At 38.7% G+C, this 20089-nt stretch overlaps 1 protein-coding gene across 8 annotated transcripts in view; it reads right to left on the reverse strand.

Annotated features, from left to right (window-relative positions):
• Fry (FRY microtubule binding protein) overlaps positions 1–20089 on the reverse strand; it is a 402948-nt gene that overhangs the window by 153428 nt on the left and 229431 nt on the right. For all 8 annotated transcript variants that reach the window (XM_071611568.1, XM_071611569.1, XM_071611564.1 and 5 more), the window contains 2 exons: positions 16812–16865; positions 2804–2943 (listed from right to left, as the gene is read on the reverse strand). In XM_071611568.1, the coding sequence (XP_071467669.1) occupies positions 2804–2943; positions 16812–16865 (194 nt within the window). The remainder of the gene's footprint in view (positions 1–2803; positions 2944–16811; positions 16866–20089) is intronic.

Genomic DNA, 20089 nt, shown 5'->3' on the forward strand with positions numbered 1-20089 from the left:
GATGCTCAAACCTGTACTTATATAATGGTTTGAGAAGATAAAGCTTGTTTAGTGTTTAGCACAGTCTCTTAAGCACATACATACTCAATATCTGTTGAGGAAGGATGACAGGATTTGGACTTGAGGGTATTTTCAGAATAAATCAAGACCTATCTTAAATATGGAATGCTTCTGTTTCCAGTCAAGAGGGAATGTGAACAAAGCAGGGTGGTTTTTAAGATGTAAATCAAGAAATTCTAGAGGTGCTTTGTAACCTTGAGCAAGGTCAATTTAAGCCTGATGGACAAGGGAATGTTAGCAAGGGAGCCTGCAGCTTTACCCTGCAGGTGGAAATGTATTCACAGGGCAGGAACATTTAGGAACATTCATGAACCCCTGCCAAGAGGAAGAGTAGTGGAGAAAACCATCTGTCTGAAATCCTTTAAGATCCTTTAGGGCTACAAAGTGCTACTGCTAGCCAGGGAAACATGTAGAAAAAGGAAGGTATTCAGTAGTCAGGCCTTATATTCATTATATCACAGAATAAGGAAACAGGAAGTTTGAAATCAAGAGGAAGGCAAATTCTCAAATATGGCCAGCAGAAGTAGAGAGCACTGTTTGTGTCAGATGGTTGGCAGGGGTCTACAGAAATGGTCAGAAAACCCTGAAAAAGGAGTTGTTCTTAACATAAAAAATTAACAAACCTTTGATTGTATCTAATAAGCCAAACTGGGCTTTAAAATAAAAGACATACTTCTCTAGTAATGAATTCGACTTTATTGCTGGTTTGAAGTCTAACTGCCGGGGGCCAGAGGCATTTGACAAATTTATTTGGCAGTGCAAATGTTGGTATTATACTAATCTTAGAAATCATAACCCAACGTCTGTCCCTCCGATTTGACTATTTTCAGTTGCTTGACTCCTCCCTACAGTTCCCAATTTAGCTGCATCTCAGATGCAGGATGCTCTAGAGACCCTCATTCTGCCAGCTTTTTCCCAAGCACACATTCTCCCATTTTAAATGCTCAAATGTAACTAAAGTGAACCCAAGTCAAGTTTTACTGTCTTGATTCTGTACATATTGGACCTCAGCTATCTCTCTGATCTCCTGAAAACAAATAGTAACACAATTAAAAACCTTATTTTCAATCCCTAAAAGAATCAATTCATGAAAAATCTAGTTTCGATAACTAAATTCTGACAAAATAGTGGAGCAAACTAAAACTCAATTCAACTCATTAGAACTGCTGCAACCCACCTCCCCCATGGAGTTACCAGTTCTCATGTAAGATGGGAAATAATAAAATGATCCCCTGCATTTAATGATCACACAGAATGACCATTTCCAGACACAGAATATAAATTTTACCTTTAAAATTAGATAAATTTTAAAAAGCATTTCTGAAGAGATAATAGGTAATAGTTTCTTTTTGGTGTGATAAAAATGTGTATAGAAAGCTGGGCTTGTGGCTCAGTGGTAGCACACTCATCTTGTATGTGTGAGGCCCTGGGTTTGATCCTCAGTACCACATAAAAATAAATAAATAAATAAAATAAAGGTATTGTGTCCATCTACAATTAAAAAAATATTTTAAAAAAGTTCATAGATAGTGTTGATGATTGTATAACTGTAGGAATATACTGAAAATACTGTATTATGTACTTTAAAACTGAGTGTTATGGTATGTGAATTATATTTCACTAAAAGTTTCCTTCTTCACCTAAAGTTTTTCAGTATGAAAAAGTTATTAATCTCTCCTTCGAATAAAATGATAAACAACAGAATCTTGCATAAATGAGATTATCATAAAATGATGTTACAAATTTAGATGAAATATAATTTGATAAAATTACAGATCTTCAATTTCAGAAGAAGTTTAATTTTTTTTTAAACAAAAGTACTAGGACTGTCAAGAAAAATGAGGGATAAACCACTTCACGAAAGCAGTTAATATCTAATTTTGAGTAATTAATTTCAGTTTACTGTCATTTTAAAAGAATTTTTAAAATGTGTCAATTTATGCAAAGAAATCTGCTTATAAAATAACCTTAAAAAAAAAAAAGTAAGGTTCGTATCCTCACTGCCTTGCTGCAATGGTTTACTTCAAACATGAAATCATATGTATTTACTTATATTTTTCAGAGGGGATAATACACATTGATTTGCTCATATAGGAATCTTAAATTTTATGTAGAAGGGTTTATGTAGCAGCAGCTTCCACTTTTCAAACCCACAAGAGAAAAGGGAACACAGAATAGACAAATCAAATTCTCAGCTGGAAGAAGTCACATAGAAACCATGAACCTAACTTCCTGGGCCTGGGAGATGGAGCTACCCAAAGGCATGTGGCCAGTCAGCAGCAGGACTAAACTCAATCCAACTCCCTAGAACTGCTGCACTTCCCACTCTGTTCACCAGCCCTCAGGAAAGATGGGACTCCCGCCCCAGGGCATCCAGGGCTTCCCCTTGCAGCTCACTAAGCACCCAAGGTTACCAGGCCAGGACTAGAACATCTCAGTGCATCATCAGGGCTCACCACTTTCATTTGGGTGTGGATTGGAGAGGAGATGGCAAAGAGAAGAAGCAGGCAAGAGGCCCTTTGTACTCTGTCCCCACAAAGGTTGAAATAAGGACGTGTGAATTTCCAATATTTAACAGCTGGAAATGGCAAAGTGCTCCAAATGTGATACCTGCTACAGATCAGGTGGACCCTGCAGCACCTGCCAGGTGTCCTTGTGGAGAGTCAAGAAGGTCTAGATGCCATCTAACTTACTTTACGTTTCTTACAAAGAAAAGCCATATCCCTACTGGAAAGAAACATACCTTTTGGATTTATTGCTTGTTCTTGGCCTGTATTCGTGGGATTCATCTTCAATACCATTTTGCCTTTTGTACCAGTCAAAGAGTGTTCGTAGAATGGAGGGAAGGCAGTACTCAGAGAGGGAGCTCATGGAGCTGATGACCTACAAGGAAAGATGGAGGCGATTGAGAGGTCTGGTGGCACTGACAATCACTGGGAAACTTTCCATTGCACAAATAACCTCCAGCAATATTCACTACAAAATTTGTTTCACTTACAGTTTTTTCCTTCATAATCTTTATTAGTACATTCCCAAGAGCCATGTCCCTTAGCACTGACAGATGCTCCTCATATAATAATAATTTTACAGTTCAAAAAGTTAATTACTTTGACTCCCTTTCATTCTAGGAATCAGATATTAATTGCATCCAAGTAATTCAGGGAGCTGCAAATAAATTATTTTCCTACATCATCCACCACAGTACGTTGTATTTCTTAGCTCTTCAAAAATTCTTGTTGTAAACTGGGCGCAATGGCGCATGCCTGTAATCCCAGCAGCTCGGGAGGCTGATACAGGAGGATCACATCACGAGTTCAAAGCCAGCCTCAGCAATGGCGAGGCGCTAAGCAACTCAGTGAGACCCTATCTCTAAATAAAACACAAAAAATAGGGCTGGTGATACGGCTCAGTGGTTGAGTGACCCTGAGTTCAAACCCCAGTACCCCCCAAAAGCTTGTTGCATAAATAAGTATATTAATACAATTATATTAATTGTTTAGGTGAAATAAGAAAATCTACCCTCCAAACAAATAACCTAAGTGGTGATAATAATTATTTTCTGTCAATAAGCATTCATTTATTAATGCAAGTTATGTCCCAAATTAGTCTGAAAGTACTAATATATTAGAAAAATTTACCTTGTATTATTTTAAAGGCAAACTTCTTTAAACAATGTGCTTTTGACAGACTTATTATTCTATTTTCCTTATCTGGGAAGATTCCTGGATCTTTTGCTAATTGCCACACATAAGAAAGAACTTCAATCCAGATCTCATATGCAAAAACTAATTTGAAAATGAATCAAACCTAAAACTATAAAACTTCTGAAGAAAACAGGAAAACATCTTTGTGACCCCCAAAAGCAAAGTCTCTGACAAAACTTGATATTGTGAAAGTCATAATGAAAAGCTTCTGCTTTTAGAATATACTGTCCAGAAAGTGATAAAAGATAAGCTACAGACTGACAGAAAATATTTATAAAACGCCGATCTGATAAAGGCCTTATATCTAGGACATGTAAAACCACAACGAGATGGGTTTTAAGTCCTTAATTAACAACCAACATAAGCAAATTATAATACTCAGTGCTGATGAGCAGCGATAAGATGAATGTGCCCATGGGGAAAAGATTTGATTTACCATATCTTGAAGGTAAATTGAAAATATATATCAAGAACTCAATAAAAATCAATCTCAAGAAGCCCACTCTTAGAATTTACATTAAGTATATAAATAGATATGAGCAAGAATGGTCAGGGCACCAATACTTCTAGCAAACAAACAAACAAACAAAAAAACTAAATGTCTTAGCTAGATATAAATGCCTTAGTACAATGTGGAATTTCTTATGAAACCATTTTTAAAAATCACATTTCAAAAAAATATATGACATATAAATGTTCATTAAGTAAAAAAAAATTAATAAAAATCACATATGATCAATGTATGATCTCTAAGTGGAATATAAATAAATGTGCAAAACGTCAGACCAGGAGGAAATTCACCAACTCAGGGAGTGCATGTTGAAACCCGAGGTCTCAGGAGAGAGAGACCACCAGAGGGAGGGAAGAGGTGACAGCTTAAGAACGAAGGTAGGATTTTTCCTGAGCCTTGTTAAAGAAAGGGCAGAAATTTCAGATGAGAGTCAAGAAAGAAAATATGCAGAGACCCAAGGCAGGAAAGCCTATGGAAATGAAGGTATGAAATAATTATTTGTTGATGATTATAATGATGAATGTAGTAAAGTTGTGGAGAGCCTGGGTTAGGGTGGAGAGATGCAATGTTGAAAAGCTTTTCTCTCTAGAAAACAGGAAGTCCCTACAGATTTTTGAATGGGGAAATAAACCCATAAAAAAGGGACAGGGAGGTTTTATCTAGCAGTGATGTGTGGGAGAACAAACACACATGTGCTGGAATTCTCCAGGCATGTGGGGATCTCTGCCCGAGCTTTAAGGCACAGAGAAGCTAACCGGGCTGGGCTTACTTCCTTCTATAAAGCAGGAAACCAGGGAAGGGACCAGAGTGCTTCGTGTCAAGAGATTTTCCACTGCCACCTTTCAAAGAAGCCCTGAAGACTGAACAAAATAATTATGGCCTTCTTCCTCAGATTCTATTTCTTGAGAGCCTATTGTGTGTTTTCTGTTATAACAATGGTTGTGGATACATGTAGAGAATTGTACCTGATCTTTACTTATGGGTTAGTAGAGGTTAGAAACAAACAGGCAACTGCATTCAGCCTGCACTATGAACCAAATCATCATTAGTTTTTTTGAAATTGACATTGATCTAATCATCAAAAAAAAGCCCCCTTTCCCCTCATCCTGAGGCTATTATATCCATAGCCACAAAATCTTTTTCTGTCATAGATAAAATAGCAGTAATTATTTGGAAGAAAGCATATCACGATGTGTCAAAGGAGTAGTTCATTAGTTCTAATGATACTCCAGCACTTTCCTGGGCTTTTCCCCCCCAAGTCATCATCCTCTAAATGTTTTCAATTGAGATTGGGGGCTGTAGCTCAGTGGTAGAGCGCCTACCTAGCATGCATGAGGCCCTGGGTTTGACTTCCACCACCACAAATAAATAAAATGTTTTGAACTGAGAGATAAAAGGAAGTTTCTTCCACAGATGTAAAAGGAATCAGAATTCACAGTCCCCAGCTATGGTTTAATAATCTTAGCCAGGTGTGGTGGTACATGCTTGTAATCCCAGCAATTTGGGTTGAGGCAGGAGGATTGCAAATTTGAGGCCAGCTTTAGCAATTTAGCAAGGCCCTAGGCAACTTAGCAAGACCCTGTCTCAAAATATAAAAAGGGTTGGGATGTGGCTTTGTGAAATAGTATCCCAGTATCACACCTTCAGAAAAGTCTTATTTACTCCATATGTAAAAAAATCCCAATAAAATCCATTGTAAGGGAAAATAGATTCTAAGTGGAAGACTATGGAGACATGATGACTACATGTAACATACTATTTTGGATGGCATCCTGGAACAGAAAATAAGACATCAGGGAAAAACAAATGAAATACAAAGTATAGAACTTAGGTAACAATAATGAATTGACACTAGTTTCTTATTGTGACAAATGTACCATAGTAATATAAGATGTTAACAATAGGGGAAGCTGGCCACTTTCTATATTATCTTTGCAACTTTTCTGTAAATGGCAACCTATTCATTCTAAAATAAAAATTTAAAAGTGAACACTACTTTTAATTTTTTTTTGTCCCATTTTTTGCTACAGACCTAGAAAGGAGACAAACTTCTGATTCCTAAATATCTGTGGGTGGATTCAACTACTTCACTTAGGCGTTACCCTCACTCTCTGTGCAGAATGTCCAAAGCATTCTTCAAGGTTCAATTCTAACAATTTAAAACAGAACTTTTTTCAATCCATTAAAAAGTCGCCATAAAGACCGTCTTGGTAGTAGATCTGCAGGGCATACTTTCCAAGGCAAACACACTGAGACCATCTCAGGAGAGATGAAAGGTCAGCGCTGGGTGGATGTGTGTGTTTTTTCCATCTCTCTGTTACTACCCTTTGGAGGCCAGGCTTTCAGGAAGGAAGGGTGGAATCTGCAAAGACCTGGCCCTCAAAGCTCAGGAAGGGAGGAAGGTCTAGCCGGCTTCTTGGTTACTCAGCTCCTTCATTTACGAGAAATAGAGCCAATGGAGGGATGAATTCTAGCTCTGTGCTGCTGCTGAAAGAGGGCAGGCCCACTACAAAGATGCTCTTGTTGCATTTAAATGATCATATTCTTCCACCATCGATGAGCTACGTACTGGGCAGCAGGAGGAGATGAAGTGCACAGAATCACAGAACGATTTCATACTGGTGTTTTCTTTTTAGGGGGGACAGAAGGGAATACTAAATGTACTTTGTAAATGTTCTGATGTTTACTTTGGCTTTTTATGTATAAATAAGCTAAAAGAGACTCTCCATTATACTGTAGCAAAGACACTGATTTTTCATAAGCATTTTATTATACTTGCTAAATGCAAAGAGGGAAACTTCACACATAAATATTTGAATAATTACTCAGTGGAGTCATTTCATGTTTTACAGTAATAAGGCTGACTTGTCAAGAGTGGTGCATTTAATGAATAGTTTTAAAGTAATTCCACTGATGGCTAATTTCTCAAATAAGTTCAGGGAGCCAGGCAACCTTGTGGGTCAGAGTACCTACTGTGTAAGACCACAAAATACTGATATGATACAAATAACTATTTTTACTCACTCACATATTATACTATTATTATAGTGTTTGTGAATGATAAAAGGTACCAGACTTAAGAACAATTTATTATAAAACCTTAAAACTGTAAAAAACCCCCAAACCTATACACTAAATATATTTTTTTCCCTGCAAATTAGAAAGAGATCTTCATTTTTGGATTTTCATATCTTGGTTCATTTTATGAAATACATTGTTTCAATTTATTATTTAATTAATTATTATTCAATGTTATTTTTAAAAAAGCCGAAAAAGGAAAAGCTGAAAACACTAATATGTATATACCCAATTCAGTTTGTTTTGACTCTTAACTGCCTATATTTTTCAATTACAGATTTCAAATACATTTTCAGTGAATTGTAGCATTAGAATCAATGTTCCAACATTATTCGTCCACTTCTTCTTCAGGAAAATTATTACTGTCCAAGATGATGAACAGCTGTTTTAGTTCTACTATGGATATATTTTATTATGCTTTCTGTTAATAGATGGCATTTTGTACACATTAAGAAACTAAGGTGTCATAAAAGTACACAACATGTAACATTTAGAAGAAAACCCAATAGAAGCTACTTAGCTACTTGGAGAGCTTGAGTAACTAATTTGGAATTTATAGAGATGATACCAATAAAGAATGTAAGTCACACTGAATTGAAATAGTAGAAATAGCTGCAAACTTGATGTTCTCAGGACACAGTAGGTGATGACTGATTCACTTGCCATGTTCTCATAATTTCACGAGGGCACTGGAGAGATCAGAAGATCCTGAGTTCAAGTTACAGCTCTGCTCCTTATAAACTGCATGGGCATGGTACATTGCCTCTCTCAGCTGTAAAACTAGGCGAAGAATACTTATCTCACTGGATTTTTATGAGAACAAAATGAGATGTGTAAAATGTGGAGCACATAATAGACCTTCCAAAATGTCTGTTTTGTTTTTCCATTTCCAAATATTGAAACTGAAGCACAGACAACAAGTGACTTTGATGGGATCATAGGCTAAACAAATGACAGGAGATGACAACAGCATTTTATTCAGAGTTGGATAAATTTTTTTTTTTTTTTTTTGTACTAGGGATTGAACCCAAGGGTGCTTAACCACTGGGCAATATGCCCAGCCCTGTTTTTTTTTTTTTTTTTGTTGTTGTTGTGTTTGTTTGTTTTTATTTTGGGTGGTACCAAGGATTGAACTTAGGGGCACTTGGCCATTGAGCCACATCCTCAGCCTTATTTTGTATTTTATTTAGAGACAGGGTCTCATGGAGTCGCTTAGTGCCTCATCATACAGTCTTTGAACTTGTGATCCTCCTGTCTCAGCCTCCCAAGCCACTGGGATTATAGAAGTATGCCACCGTGCCCAGCTTTTATTTATTTTTTTTATTTTGGAGATAAGGTTTCACTAGGTTGCTTACAGCTTAAGCTGCTGAGGCTGGCTTTGAACTTCCCGCCCCCCAGCCTTCTGAGTTGTTGGGATTACGGATTTACACCACCATACCCAACATAAACACTGCTTTCTTGTTTTATTGGGCGGGTGGAGTAGGGCAGAGTCACACGTGCCCCTCATCCAAGCACAAACTCTCAGGGCCTCCTTTAGAAGCTGTGTGGCTTAGTTTGTGTTCCCATGCCTGTCTGTCTCCAGTAGATGTAAGCACATTGTCTACTGCCTGGCACCTTCCAAATGCTTGCAATAGGTCACTGAGCAGCGCTTGTCCCTTACTCTTTCCCTCACTAGACTCATGAGATCGAGGCAGCTAGCAGTACTGCAGGCGACAGTTCACTCTTAAGCCAACAGGAAATGACACTGAGGACAGAAACCAGTGACTATCCTGGAACCAGATCAATCATTTAGATAAAAACTAGTTCTACTGCCAACTCACCCACACATCAGACTCTCAGGAACGTCAACCACCCTGAAAAAGTCTTGAGTGAAAAAGGGACCCAACCATTGGCGCAGTGTTATTTTGTATTTCACTCAGTGTAAATGGGTTCCATAAAGTGTGTGCAGCCCTCACTACTCTGCTGTCCTGGGTCAACTAATTCTCAAGTATCTGTTCTTGTTCCAGATGGCTTCTCAGTCACACGTGCACGGGTGACACCTCCTCTTCCTGCCTCACTGTCAGCTCTCTCCTTGCTCCCTGAAGTGTGTTTTCTGTCCTCACCACACTGCTGACACTTATCTGAAAGGTGGCAAAGACAAACCCAATGGCCAACCAGTGGCCGTTTTTTGTGGACATTTCCCGAGGTCTCCTGTACAAACAACACTGTTTACCAGGTTCTCTGTGAAAGGCTCTTCTTTCCAGGATCCTATGCTGCTGACCTGTCCCAGGAAGCTCCCTGCACTTCCTCTCATCTTCTGCGCACTCCCTTATACAACTGCCAAAGCACTGTGACACAATTCACCTGAGACAATAGAGATCTGGAGGCTAATTCTGATTGGTCTGGCACAACTCCTATAGGGAATAATTACACTTTACTTTGCAAAGACAAAATAACTTCCACTTATCACATGAGATTATTATCAGAGGCAAAGTTGGAACAATACTTCAAAAACTAAAACATTATTTTGTGTACATTGTTTGTATTACAAATCCAACGCCCTCGATTTGAAAAGTCCAAAGTCTAAAATGTCCCACAATCTGAAATATTGCATGCTGACATGATGCTTCAAGTGAAAAAATTCCACAATATGAAACATCATTTCATGAACATAACTATGTAAAATGCATAAACTTACATTGAGGCTTTGTGTAGAAGATGCATATGAAATGAATTTCATGTTTAGACTTGGGTCCTATCCTAAGACATCTCATTATGTATTATGCAAAGATCCAAAGTCCAAGACATTTGAGTCACAAGCATTTTGAGTAAGAGATATTCAACCTGTAGCTCCCTCCTAGTATGTTTACGTCATCAATAGACAATACATAAGCCATGGTCTAAAAGCCAAGGCAGAGAAAAATCAAGAGCACATGTGTGTGTGGCATGTGCAAGAATAAAGATTCAGTGATTTTTTTCACAGCCCCAGTTTTCTTCTCTGAGTGTAGATGTATCTAATAACTAATGGTTTTGAATCCATTCTCTACCAGGTTACACATGTGCTGGGGTAAGATTTATTTAAGAAGGTTGATTTTGTTTTTCTCTTTTAAAAATAGGTTAATGTGATATTTGAGCTGTGTTTGATCACCACCCCCCAGGTCCACTCTCCTCCTAGGTTAGCTGATGTTTCATTGGAGATTCCGAAATCAAATGCCTCCACTTTTATCTTTAAAAGGGATAATTAAAATTTAATAACAAGAAAACCACTTGAAGGTAAAATGGCAAGCTCACCGTGCCTGTCATTGACAGACACTCTCCACAGATCACAGGAAGAAGCTCATCACTAGTGCTGCGATTCTGTTCTAAGACACTGCTTTTTAATTTAAGCACTGCCAATCATAATCAGCCACTATAACTTAGGTGTGAGAGTAAATCTCCTAAAGTCTTTAACTTGAACCTGTCAACTATGAAAACGTATTCCACATGTCATGGAACAGCCCCTGCAGCTGTTCTTTCTCAAAGCCGCTTCCTACAAACTCCTAACTGCTTTCCTTCGGATCTTGCCTGTGTCTTCCATAGTGTCCCATCTGCCATGGGCCCTGGAAGTCTCCCCGGATTTTTTCCACAGTTCGGCCATCCTTTTTCTGGCCATTCTTTTGTGGATCCCACCTCCTAATCCTAAACTCCTTATGCGCCCCTAGGATGTTCTCCATTCATGTATTCTTCTCTTTCTGATCTCTGGGTGTTTATTAAGTGATCACCTAAATAAATGAGCCTGTTAGTTCTTCTGAGACATTCTACCATCCATGAAAATTCATTGTGTGTAAGTCTGATTTACAGCTTCTTTTCTTCTGTGCAAGTATAGCATTCCTTGCTCGGCAAACTCCTGATTCATAAATAATAATCCAGACTCCTCAGCATGGGTCCTGCGAGCCATGCTCATGGGCTGCAGGCCACCTTTCCAACTTTGTCCACTGCCACTCTCCATTACTCGTTCTTTTCACCTTCAACTTTTCTTTCAACCGTAAGACTCATGGCAATCCTTTTTGGTCTTCTGTATAACAGACGCCGCTGCTCCTGGATTGCTTTCTGGGACGCACTCACTCCCCCTTCCTGGCTTCGTTAACTGCTTCCTTCTCCGAGTTCCTAGAGAATGTGATGGGTACCTCTAGTATGGCCTTTCCACTGCAGAATTCTTTGTGCAGACTGTTTTCCTTTGGGACTGGGAATTCCTCCGGGACAGGAACTCTAAAACTTATACGTGTACTTTGCACAGATTCTAGCATGTTTCAGGCCCTCACTGTTGAATTAATGGAAATTGCTCCAAATCATGGTTTCAAATTAAAGGTACCTTATGTTTTTCCTTCTCTCAACCAATATTGATTATTCTCCTATACTTTTGCTAATAATAATCCTTCCTTACGTGTCTCCTTTCCTGTTGTAATTCAGGCCTTTTTAGCCTCAGGTTTATTACTGCCATGCTCCCCCAGTGCCTCCAGTCTCAGGGCTCTCTTCCTGAGCACTGCCTCCTCTGGGTTAACATCAAACTGTCACTTAGATCACCTTGACAGTGGCTTGTGGAGGAGGAAGCCCAGCCCCAGGGCACTAAAGTCTTCCACAATGTGATCCCTTCCTGCCTCTGCAGGCTGAAATTCTTCCAAACTCTCCCAGACCATAAGGGAAATTGTTACAATGAAAACCTACAGCATCTCTCTCCAGGGGTTACCTTTTTTTAAAAAAATTTTTTGTAGTTGTTGATGGATAGAATGCCTTTATTTTGTTTATTTATTTATTTTTAATGTGGTGCTGAGGATCGAACCCAATGCCTCACGTGTGCTAGGCAAGCGCTCTTCCACTGAGCGATAGCCCCAGGCCCCAGGGGTTACCTAATTCTAAGTCTAGAGAACTTTCAATGCCTTTGAACTATTTTAAAAATATTTAAATGGAAGATAACAGTTAGTAATGCAAAAGAATTCTTATCTATAGATGAAAAAAATTGCTGAGAGAAGGTTCAGTTGACTTCCCTCTCCATGGGGAAGAGGCCAATTTTGCTTCTGTGTTGCACCCTGACTTCACTGTCTCAGATTTATAAACATGTCTGCTTTTTGGATTTTCTCCTGAACTGGTTGTAACATCTCTCATTGATAATAAGCAAAATAAAACCTTTAACATGTATTCATTTTATATCCTTGTGAGAGTCCTTGTTCACCTATTTTTGAAGATTTAACAATTCATACCTTCTGCCTGAATAATACACACCTTCAGTTCCCAAAGATAACTTAGAATGTCATTGTCTGTTCAAGGTCTTTGCATAAAACATTCGTCTGAAATTTGTCATGTTATATGCCATCAATACTAAGCAAAATCCTATTGTTTTAGGTGCTTGATAAACTGTTTCCTTTCAGAAATTTTTTTCCTACCATCAGGCCCTGAAGACCCAAAAGGTCCATTGTGGCACTTCATATGCACGTGGGCCCAGGCTAGAGCCACTTTTGGATTGGAAGTTTCTGGAATGTGGATCCCGTTTCTCAGGGTTTCTGGGGAACATATTCTATGTCTCCCCATCCCATACAGAGCTCTGTGTGTATGTGTACATGCAGTTTGCTAAACTGAAGACCTCCAGGATCTGGACAATCGTTCATTCTCTTTACTTACTAAGTCTTTGCAGTTAACTTAGCTATTTAAAATATCAGTAGCATTATTCATCTTTAAAACTCCGCTGGGAATTGCCTTCCCGACTTTATTTTTTATTCTGTTCCTGGTAGGACTTTCTCACTAGCAGGGAATGGGAGACACAGTCCACATAGCTCTGGGCCTCTCCAGCCTGCTCAGAGGTCGAGCCACACTCCTGTCTTCCTAGCCTGGGGTCATCATTTATCTGATTACAGATTTCTTTTTTTTCTTTTTCTTGCTTTATTCCAATGGATAGAAATTTGAATACAGTGCTGAATAGGAATGTAGAAAGTTGACAACCCTTGTCCCATTTTCAGTTTTAAAAGGAGAGTACTAATTTATCTCTTTCACTAGACTAGGGGCCTCTCGGTGGGCTTCATGCTTCCTTCAAGCTGTTATTCAAAGATGGTTTAATACCAACACTTTGATGCCTGTAGCAGGACTGCATAGGAATGGGTCAAAAGCATGTTCCCTTCCCTCCCCTCGTTTCTTAGTTATAAAATACTCCATTTTTCAATAGATACATGGTTGCTGAAAGTAAAAATGTTTTAATCTTTCTTACTGCTAATTGTGACCATGTGGTTAATATCTGACCAAATGAATATAAGCAGAAATGTCCGGTACAACTAATTTGTTTTTTATATAATTCTAATTTTTTATATAATTATTTTTCCACTTTTCCTTCCTGCTGCATGGAATACATATGTAGAGGCTGAGTTTTTGCAGCCATAATGATCTTGAGAATGTAAGCAATATATAAAAAAGAAAAAAAGAATATATAAATCCCACCCAGACTGATTTCCTCCATACTTTTTGAACATGGGAGAAATGCATTTTTATCCTGTTTAAGCCACTTATTGTGTCTTTGGCAGTCAAATCTAATAACTGATCCAGGACCTTAGGTCCTTTGCTTACTGAAAACTCCCCTTTGAATTTTTAAAACCCTGACTTTTAGCAAGCAACAGGCTATAGAATAAAAAGCACTGGTGTTGTTATACTCAGAACACATGGATTCCAGTCTTGGCTGCTTCACGTTTTAGTCACATACTATGGAGCAACTTTCCTGAGAGCCATCACCACTGAATGTAACAGTGTATAGATTGTTATACTTTTTAAACTCTCTCTTCATTGGAGTTATTGGAAGGATTGACAGAAGTCAGATGAGTGGGGGCTTTTCTTCTTGGCTTCTATTGGGAGTAAGAATAAAGTGAAGCACAGATTGGTTAAATGGAGGGGTGAACCCGCAGGATGAGGCCATGAAAGGCTAAAAGCCCAGCCCTCTACACCCTAATATTCCACAGGGACATTTAAATGGAGGATACGATACGCATATTCTCTCAACAGGGTACAGTTGTACCCTGTTTAAGGCAAGTACTTCGCATAGTGCTTATCCTCTGCTAAGTACTGAATGTTACCATTTATTACTAATTCAAACTATAGTCAATGGGATCTATGCAACCCAAGCTTCTCTAGCATGCTCTCTTCCTATACATAGAGCTCTTTGAGAACCCAGATTAAAATCCTACTGCTTGGAATCAAAGCAAGGGAAATTATGTAAATGTTTAAACCAGAAAACTAAGAGACTTGATACATCCACAGCCTTGCCAGTGGAACTGTGAGTCTTATAATAATCTGTTGCTTGAAATGGCTTTGTCTTAATTCATTTGTACTGCTGTAACAAAATACCCAGGGCTGGATAATTTATAAAGAACAGAGATTTCTTTCTCACAGTTCTGGAGGCTAGGAAGCCCACAGTCAAAGCAACAGTAGAGCAGGTTCATCATCGGGTCTCTGCTTCCAAGATGGCACCTCGAATGATGGGGAGAAGGCTAAAAGGGGGTGAGCTCCCTTGGTCAAACTCTTTTATAAAGGCACCTACACCCTGTCACCAGGAAGCAGCCCTTATGGCCTAATCACCTCTAAAAAGGCTCCTCCTCTTAGAATTATCACATTAGCAACACCTGAGTTTGGGCACAAACACAAACTGTAGCAGGTCTTTCAAAAGTTACTTTGCTGACTTTTTCTTCACTGAATCCACAGGTGGATCAACGTCAGCCAAGTTTCTCTGTGGCCTGGGAGTCTTGCTAGCTCTTTAAAACGAGTTAGACTTTGTAGTGTATTCTCTTATGCTTCATATGTGAACCGTGATTTAAAGATCAGAGGGTGATACTCTGTGACTTAGGGAAAGTTCTCAATGACCATCTCATAATTGGTTCACACATAAAGTGCCTTTAATACATAGGACTCTGTTACAGAACAGGACTTCTCCAGCTTTACGGTACACATGGGCCACCTGGGGAACCTGTAAGCTGCAGATTTGACAGTTCTCTGGTAAAGCCAAGAAACTGCATTTATAACAACACCCAGGTGAGCTTGACAATGCAGGTATATATGGACAACACTTGGAGCAGCAAGGTGAAGAGAAATCTAGTTAATTAAGTATCAAAGGTGGGATTTAAGCTCTTTCCACAGTGTTAAAATAGAGAAATAGAAAGCTGAATTAAAAATTATTTGGTATAACTATTAAGTGCAATGTTAAAATTTAGAAGAACCACTTCCCTTGAGAACAGAGTCACAATCTGCCCCACTTCCAAAACGGTGACACTAAACATCATGTACATATTCTCCAAGGGTCTCTGACTATCCCAGTACCCACCAGGTGACAACAATAACTGACAACATGATTAAGGAAGACAGCACCCTGACACCAAGAGATGAGGCCTAGACTGTTCTGGAAAACAGCCTGCTCTGCGAGCAACCACTCAAGTTCAGAGCCACACAGCCTGGGAGCCTGGCGCCGAGCATGAGTGTGTGAGCTCTCCCTCATGAATCGCTCATAACAAACAAAATGAAGGATTTTGTATCTACAGTGTGATGTTTTGGGATTACATGAATCTGAACTTGCATAGCCAGAGATACTGCCTCTGGATTTCACAGTGAAGGCAGTTTCAAAGCCCTATGGAAAGAGTATTTTCTGTGTGATTTTCATTAGTCAATTAAAAAAAAAAAAAAAAACCCACCGTGGTAGATGAGGCCACAGTGCATCCAATATCTCTGACAATGGCACCAACTGAGGTTTTTGAAGAAGACATGCTGTCCTCTCTGTTATTCTGCAGAAGTTTAGCAAACAGCACAAACACCTCTCCAGCTTCCTCTGATGTCCTGACATCTATTAATTTCAAGTGAACCTATAGCTTCCCTCAACTTACAGAACCAGGATCTCTCAGAGCTTAACTTCTTATGTTTATTTTACACCGTTGAGAGTTGAGTGTCCTTCTACTAGTCTTGACCTATAATCAAAGGAGTCTCTTTGCATTTATTCTGTCTTAAATTATTTCATTTAGGTATTGTTTTCTCTATTAGAACAGAAGTCCACTACTTTTATAATTATTGTTGAGGAGATTTCTCTCTCACAGGATGAATTAAACTTAATATTGATTGAAATTATGAATAAGCTCTAGTGCAAAGATCTGCTCATCACATGGTATCATTCATCTGGAAGAATCTCAAGTTTTTAAATGGAATTTCCTTGAAGCTATCTTCTCAGTTTCTTTAATTCTGGTACACAAAGGGTTAGGAAACCATTAATTGAGGGCCTATTTGCATTACTTCTACACTTTCCAGTTCTTTCCAATTCAAATTAAGAGATATCTACTGAATATGTATAAACCCAAGTGCACACACTGCAGGACAAAGTTCTTAAAACAAAGCACTTGTGTCCTCTTTGAGGAAATTCCTTAATAAAATAGTGAGCATTTAGCCTTTGCCTTCGGACCATTTTGACAGAATAAAAACATATCACCTACTTGGTCAAACTGGGGGTCTTCTCCACGCTGTAGAGATTTTGTCAATGGCTTTTCCTACAAAGAAAAGAATATATGTTTACAATAATTATTATTATAGAATTTTAAGCATTATAAAAGAAACATTATTATTATACAATTTTCTTAACATTTTTCCCTTTACAGAATGAGCAAGTACCAATATTTAAATGAGAACATCTCCCTTAACTAATCTTAGCATGTAGACTCTGATCACTTCTGTCTGGATTCTTGGTGTCCATCTTAACCCATACCTCTTTGAGCAAAACATGAAGAATCTGAGGCTCAGGGGAATGCAAGTTAAAAATACCATGAGATATTACCTCATACCTGTTAGATGACTTCTATGACAAAGCAAAACAGAAATAGGAATCCCTGTATATTGCTAGTGAGAATGTAGATTTAGTAAGCCAAGTATGAAAGTTGTTCAAAAAGTTAAAAGTAGAACAACCATATGATTCACTAATTCTACTTCTGAGTATGTATCTAAAGTAAATGAAACCAGTATGTTGAAGAGCCTCTGCATGCCCATGTTCACTAAGGCATTATTTACAATAGCCAAGATCAGGAATCAACCTATGTGTCTATCAATGGATGAATGGAGAAGGAAATATGGTATTCACACACAATGGAGCACTACTCAGCCTTTAAAAAGAAGGGAATTCTGTTATGTGCAACAATGTGGATGAACTTGAAGTGCTAAGTGACAACAGCCTAACACCGAAAGATAAATGTTGTACAAATTTGTTTTTATGTGGAATCTAAGGGTCAAGTTCAAAGAAGCAGGGTAGACTGCTGATTGGCAGGGGCTGCTGGGGACAGGTTAGGGAAGGGGGAAAGGGAGATCCTAGTCAAAGGGTACAGGATTTTAGTTAGGTGGAATAAGTTTTGGATCTATTGGATAAAATACTGACTATATTTAATACTAATATATTATGTTATGATCTGCATGTGTCCTCCCCAAATTCATGTTGAAATTTAGTCCCTCAGATGATGCTATTATGAGACAAGGCCTTTGGGTGGTGACAAGACTGTGAGTGCAGAACCATCATGGATGGAATTAGTGCCCTGGGAGTTTGCTCGTCTTCTACCATGCCAGGATGCAGCAAGCAGACCCATCTGTGAGGAAGAAGGCCCTCGACAAATCTGCTGGTGACCATGTCCACCCACATCCTGAAGCTTCCCATGTCTAAAAGTTATTATTATTATTTTTTTCTGCTATGAACAGGGTAGAAAGCTGATAAATATGGCATTTTAAGCTTAAACATTTTCACATACATACATTTTGCAAGTCACTTTATCTAGTAGGCAAAGCTGAGAGGATAAGTTGTGGTCACATACAATAGTCAGATCCATTTACAGAGAACTTGGGTTCAAAGACTCAACCGAACAATATACCAAGTTTTCCTTAATTCCTTTTGTATAAATATCTTGTCTTAATCATATTCTTTGAAGACTTAGTGCAAATGTCACTTCTGAGGTGGAGTCACCTGTTAGTTGTCCCATGGCTCTCTGCACTTACTCTGGTCAGAATTTCCATGGTGTTGTCATTTTTCGCCCTCCCCCACACCCCTGATACACAGTTGAAACTTATTGTCAGGGTTTGTTCAACATGTGACTATGTCCCCATGAACTTGGAAAGACAGGTATGGCCACAGAGAACCCAATTCACATTTTAAAATCAACAAGATTACCTTTGTATCATTATAGTTATAATCAGCATCAGGAGGCTTAGGATAGAACTGGAGGAGAGACTATCACAGTAGCGAAAATAAAAAGAAAACCAAAGAAAGGAAAGAAGGAAGTGAGGAAGGGAGAGAGGGAAGTAGGAGGGAACCTGAATCTGACCAAGCTCTTAGATCTAATTTTCAATCTTCAGGGAATACAGGGCTTAGAGGAAAATGTTATACAGTGCCCCAGGATGGCAATCAGCAAAATCCAAATTGAATGAAATTGTGATAAAAAAGAAAGACGTTTCTTCAGTAAATCGGTTACAAAGGAGAAGGGGGAAGAAAAAGAGACCCTGTTGATTCCCCCTCATCCCCACCCTACCCCTGTGCTGGAGATTGCACCGAGGGCTTTGCAAACTCAGTACCAGGCAAGCTCTACCGCTGAGCCGCACACACCCAGCCCTCCCTTCCTGACATTTTTAAAAACTGCTACTGCAATATGTGGATCTTCTCTGGAAACTGATTAAAACTCTATTAAAAGAAAGCATGACATTCATGAAACAATTGGCAATTTGAACACCTAATGGATATTTGATGACGTTAGGGGATTATTATTAACTTTGTAGATGTGGTAATGGTATTTCAGTTTCATTAAAAAAAAACTTTATCTTATCAGAGACACATACTGAAATGTTTAGAGATGAAATGATATGGTTTCTAGTACTTTCAGCCCTCAGTAGCATGAGTCCCACATCCAGGAATTCAAACAAATGCACACTGAAAATATTAGGGGGAAAAAAGTTGCATTTGCACTGAATAAATACTGACTGCTTTCTTCTTGTTATTCCCTAAACAGCATAGTAGAATAACTATTTACATAGTACTCACATCACATTAGGTATTATTGCAAGTCATCTAGAGATGATTTAAAGTATATGGGAGGCGGCGTGTAAGGTTCTTTGCAAATACTACATCATTTCATGAACCTGAGCCTCTGTGGGAAGTCCTAGAGCCAATTCCCTTGGGATACCCAGGAGCAATTATATTTGCTTGAATGAATCCTGGGGGACAGTTCAGGGAGTGTGCCACAAACTGGCCACGAGTGGATCGCTGTTCAAGATGGTCACGAGGTTCATCATGCTACACTGTTTAAACACGCTGACACTTGAATTTGCCATAATAAATCCAACAAATATTAACTAAAACAGTCAAGACAAATCACTCTTGCTATTTTATTTAAAAAAATCAATCATTGTCTCATTTTTAAAGAGGTATAAGCCATTCTCAAAAGCCTACTTAAAGAGCACATATCCAGCGTTTCATTCTTTTTCCCCCCAAGGGAGCTGCACAAGGTATCTGCTCTCTGCTTCATCCCATTTACGGATAGGATTTGGGTGGCAAATTTCTGCCTGCTGTGTGAGAAGCCAGATGGCACTTCTCACTAGTCTGTATTTTGTTTTCTCCCCCTGAATCAAAGAGCAATGCTGTTCCAGCCCTCTAAAGGGGATTTTCTCCTGTCCTGAAGAATTCTGTAGGTATTTCAGTATTTCCATAGGAAAAGAACAAAGTCCCTGCTTGTCCTTCTAGTTTGCT

The sequence above is a fragment of the Marmota flaviventris genome, chromosome 4 (genome assembly GCF_047511675.1).
Source record: "Marmota flaviventris isolate mMarFla1 chromosome 4, mMarFla1.hap1, whole genome shotgun sequence".
In the NCBI taxonomy this organism is placed as follows: Eukaryota; Metazoa; Chordata; class Mammalia; order Rodentia; family Sciuridae; genus Marmota; species Marmota flaviventris.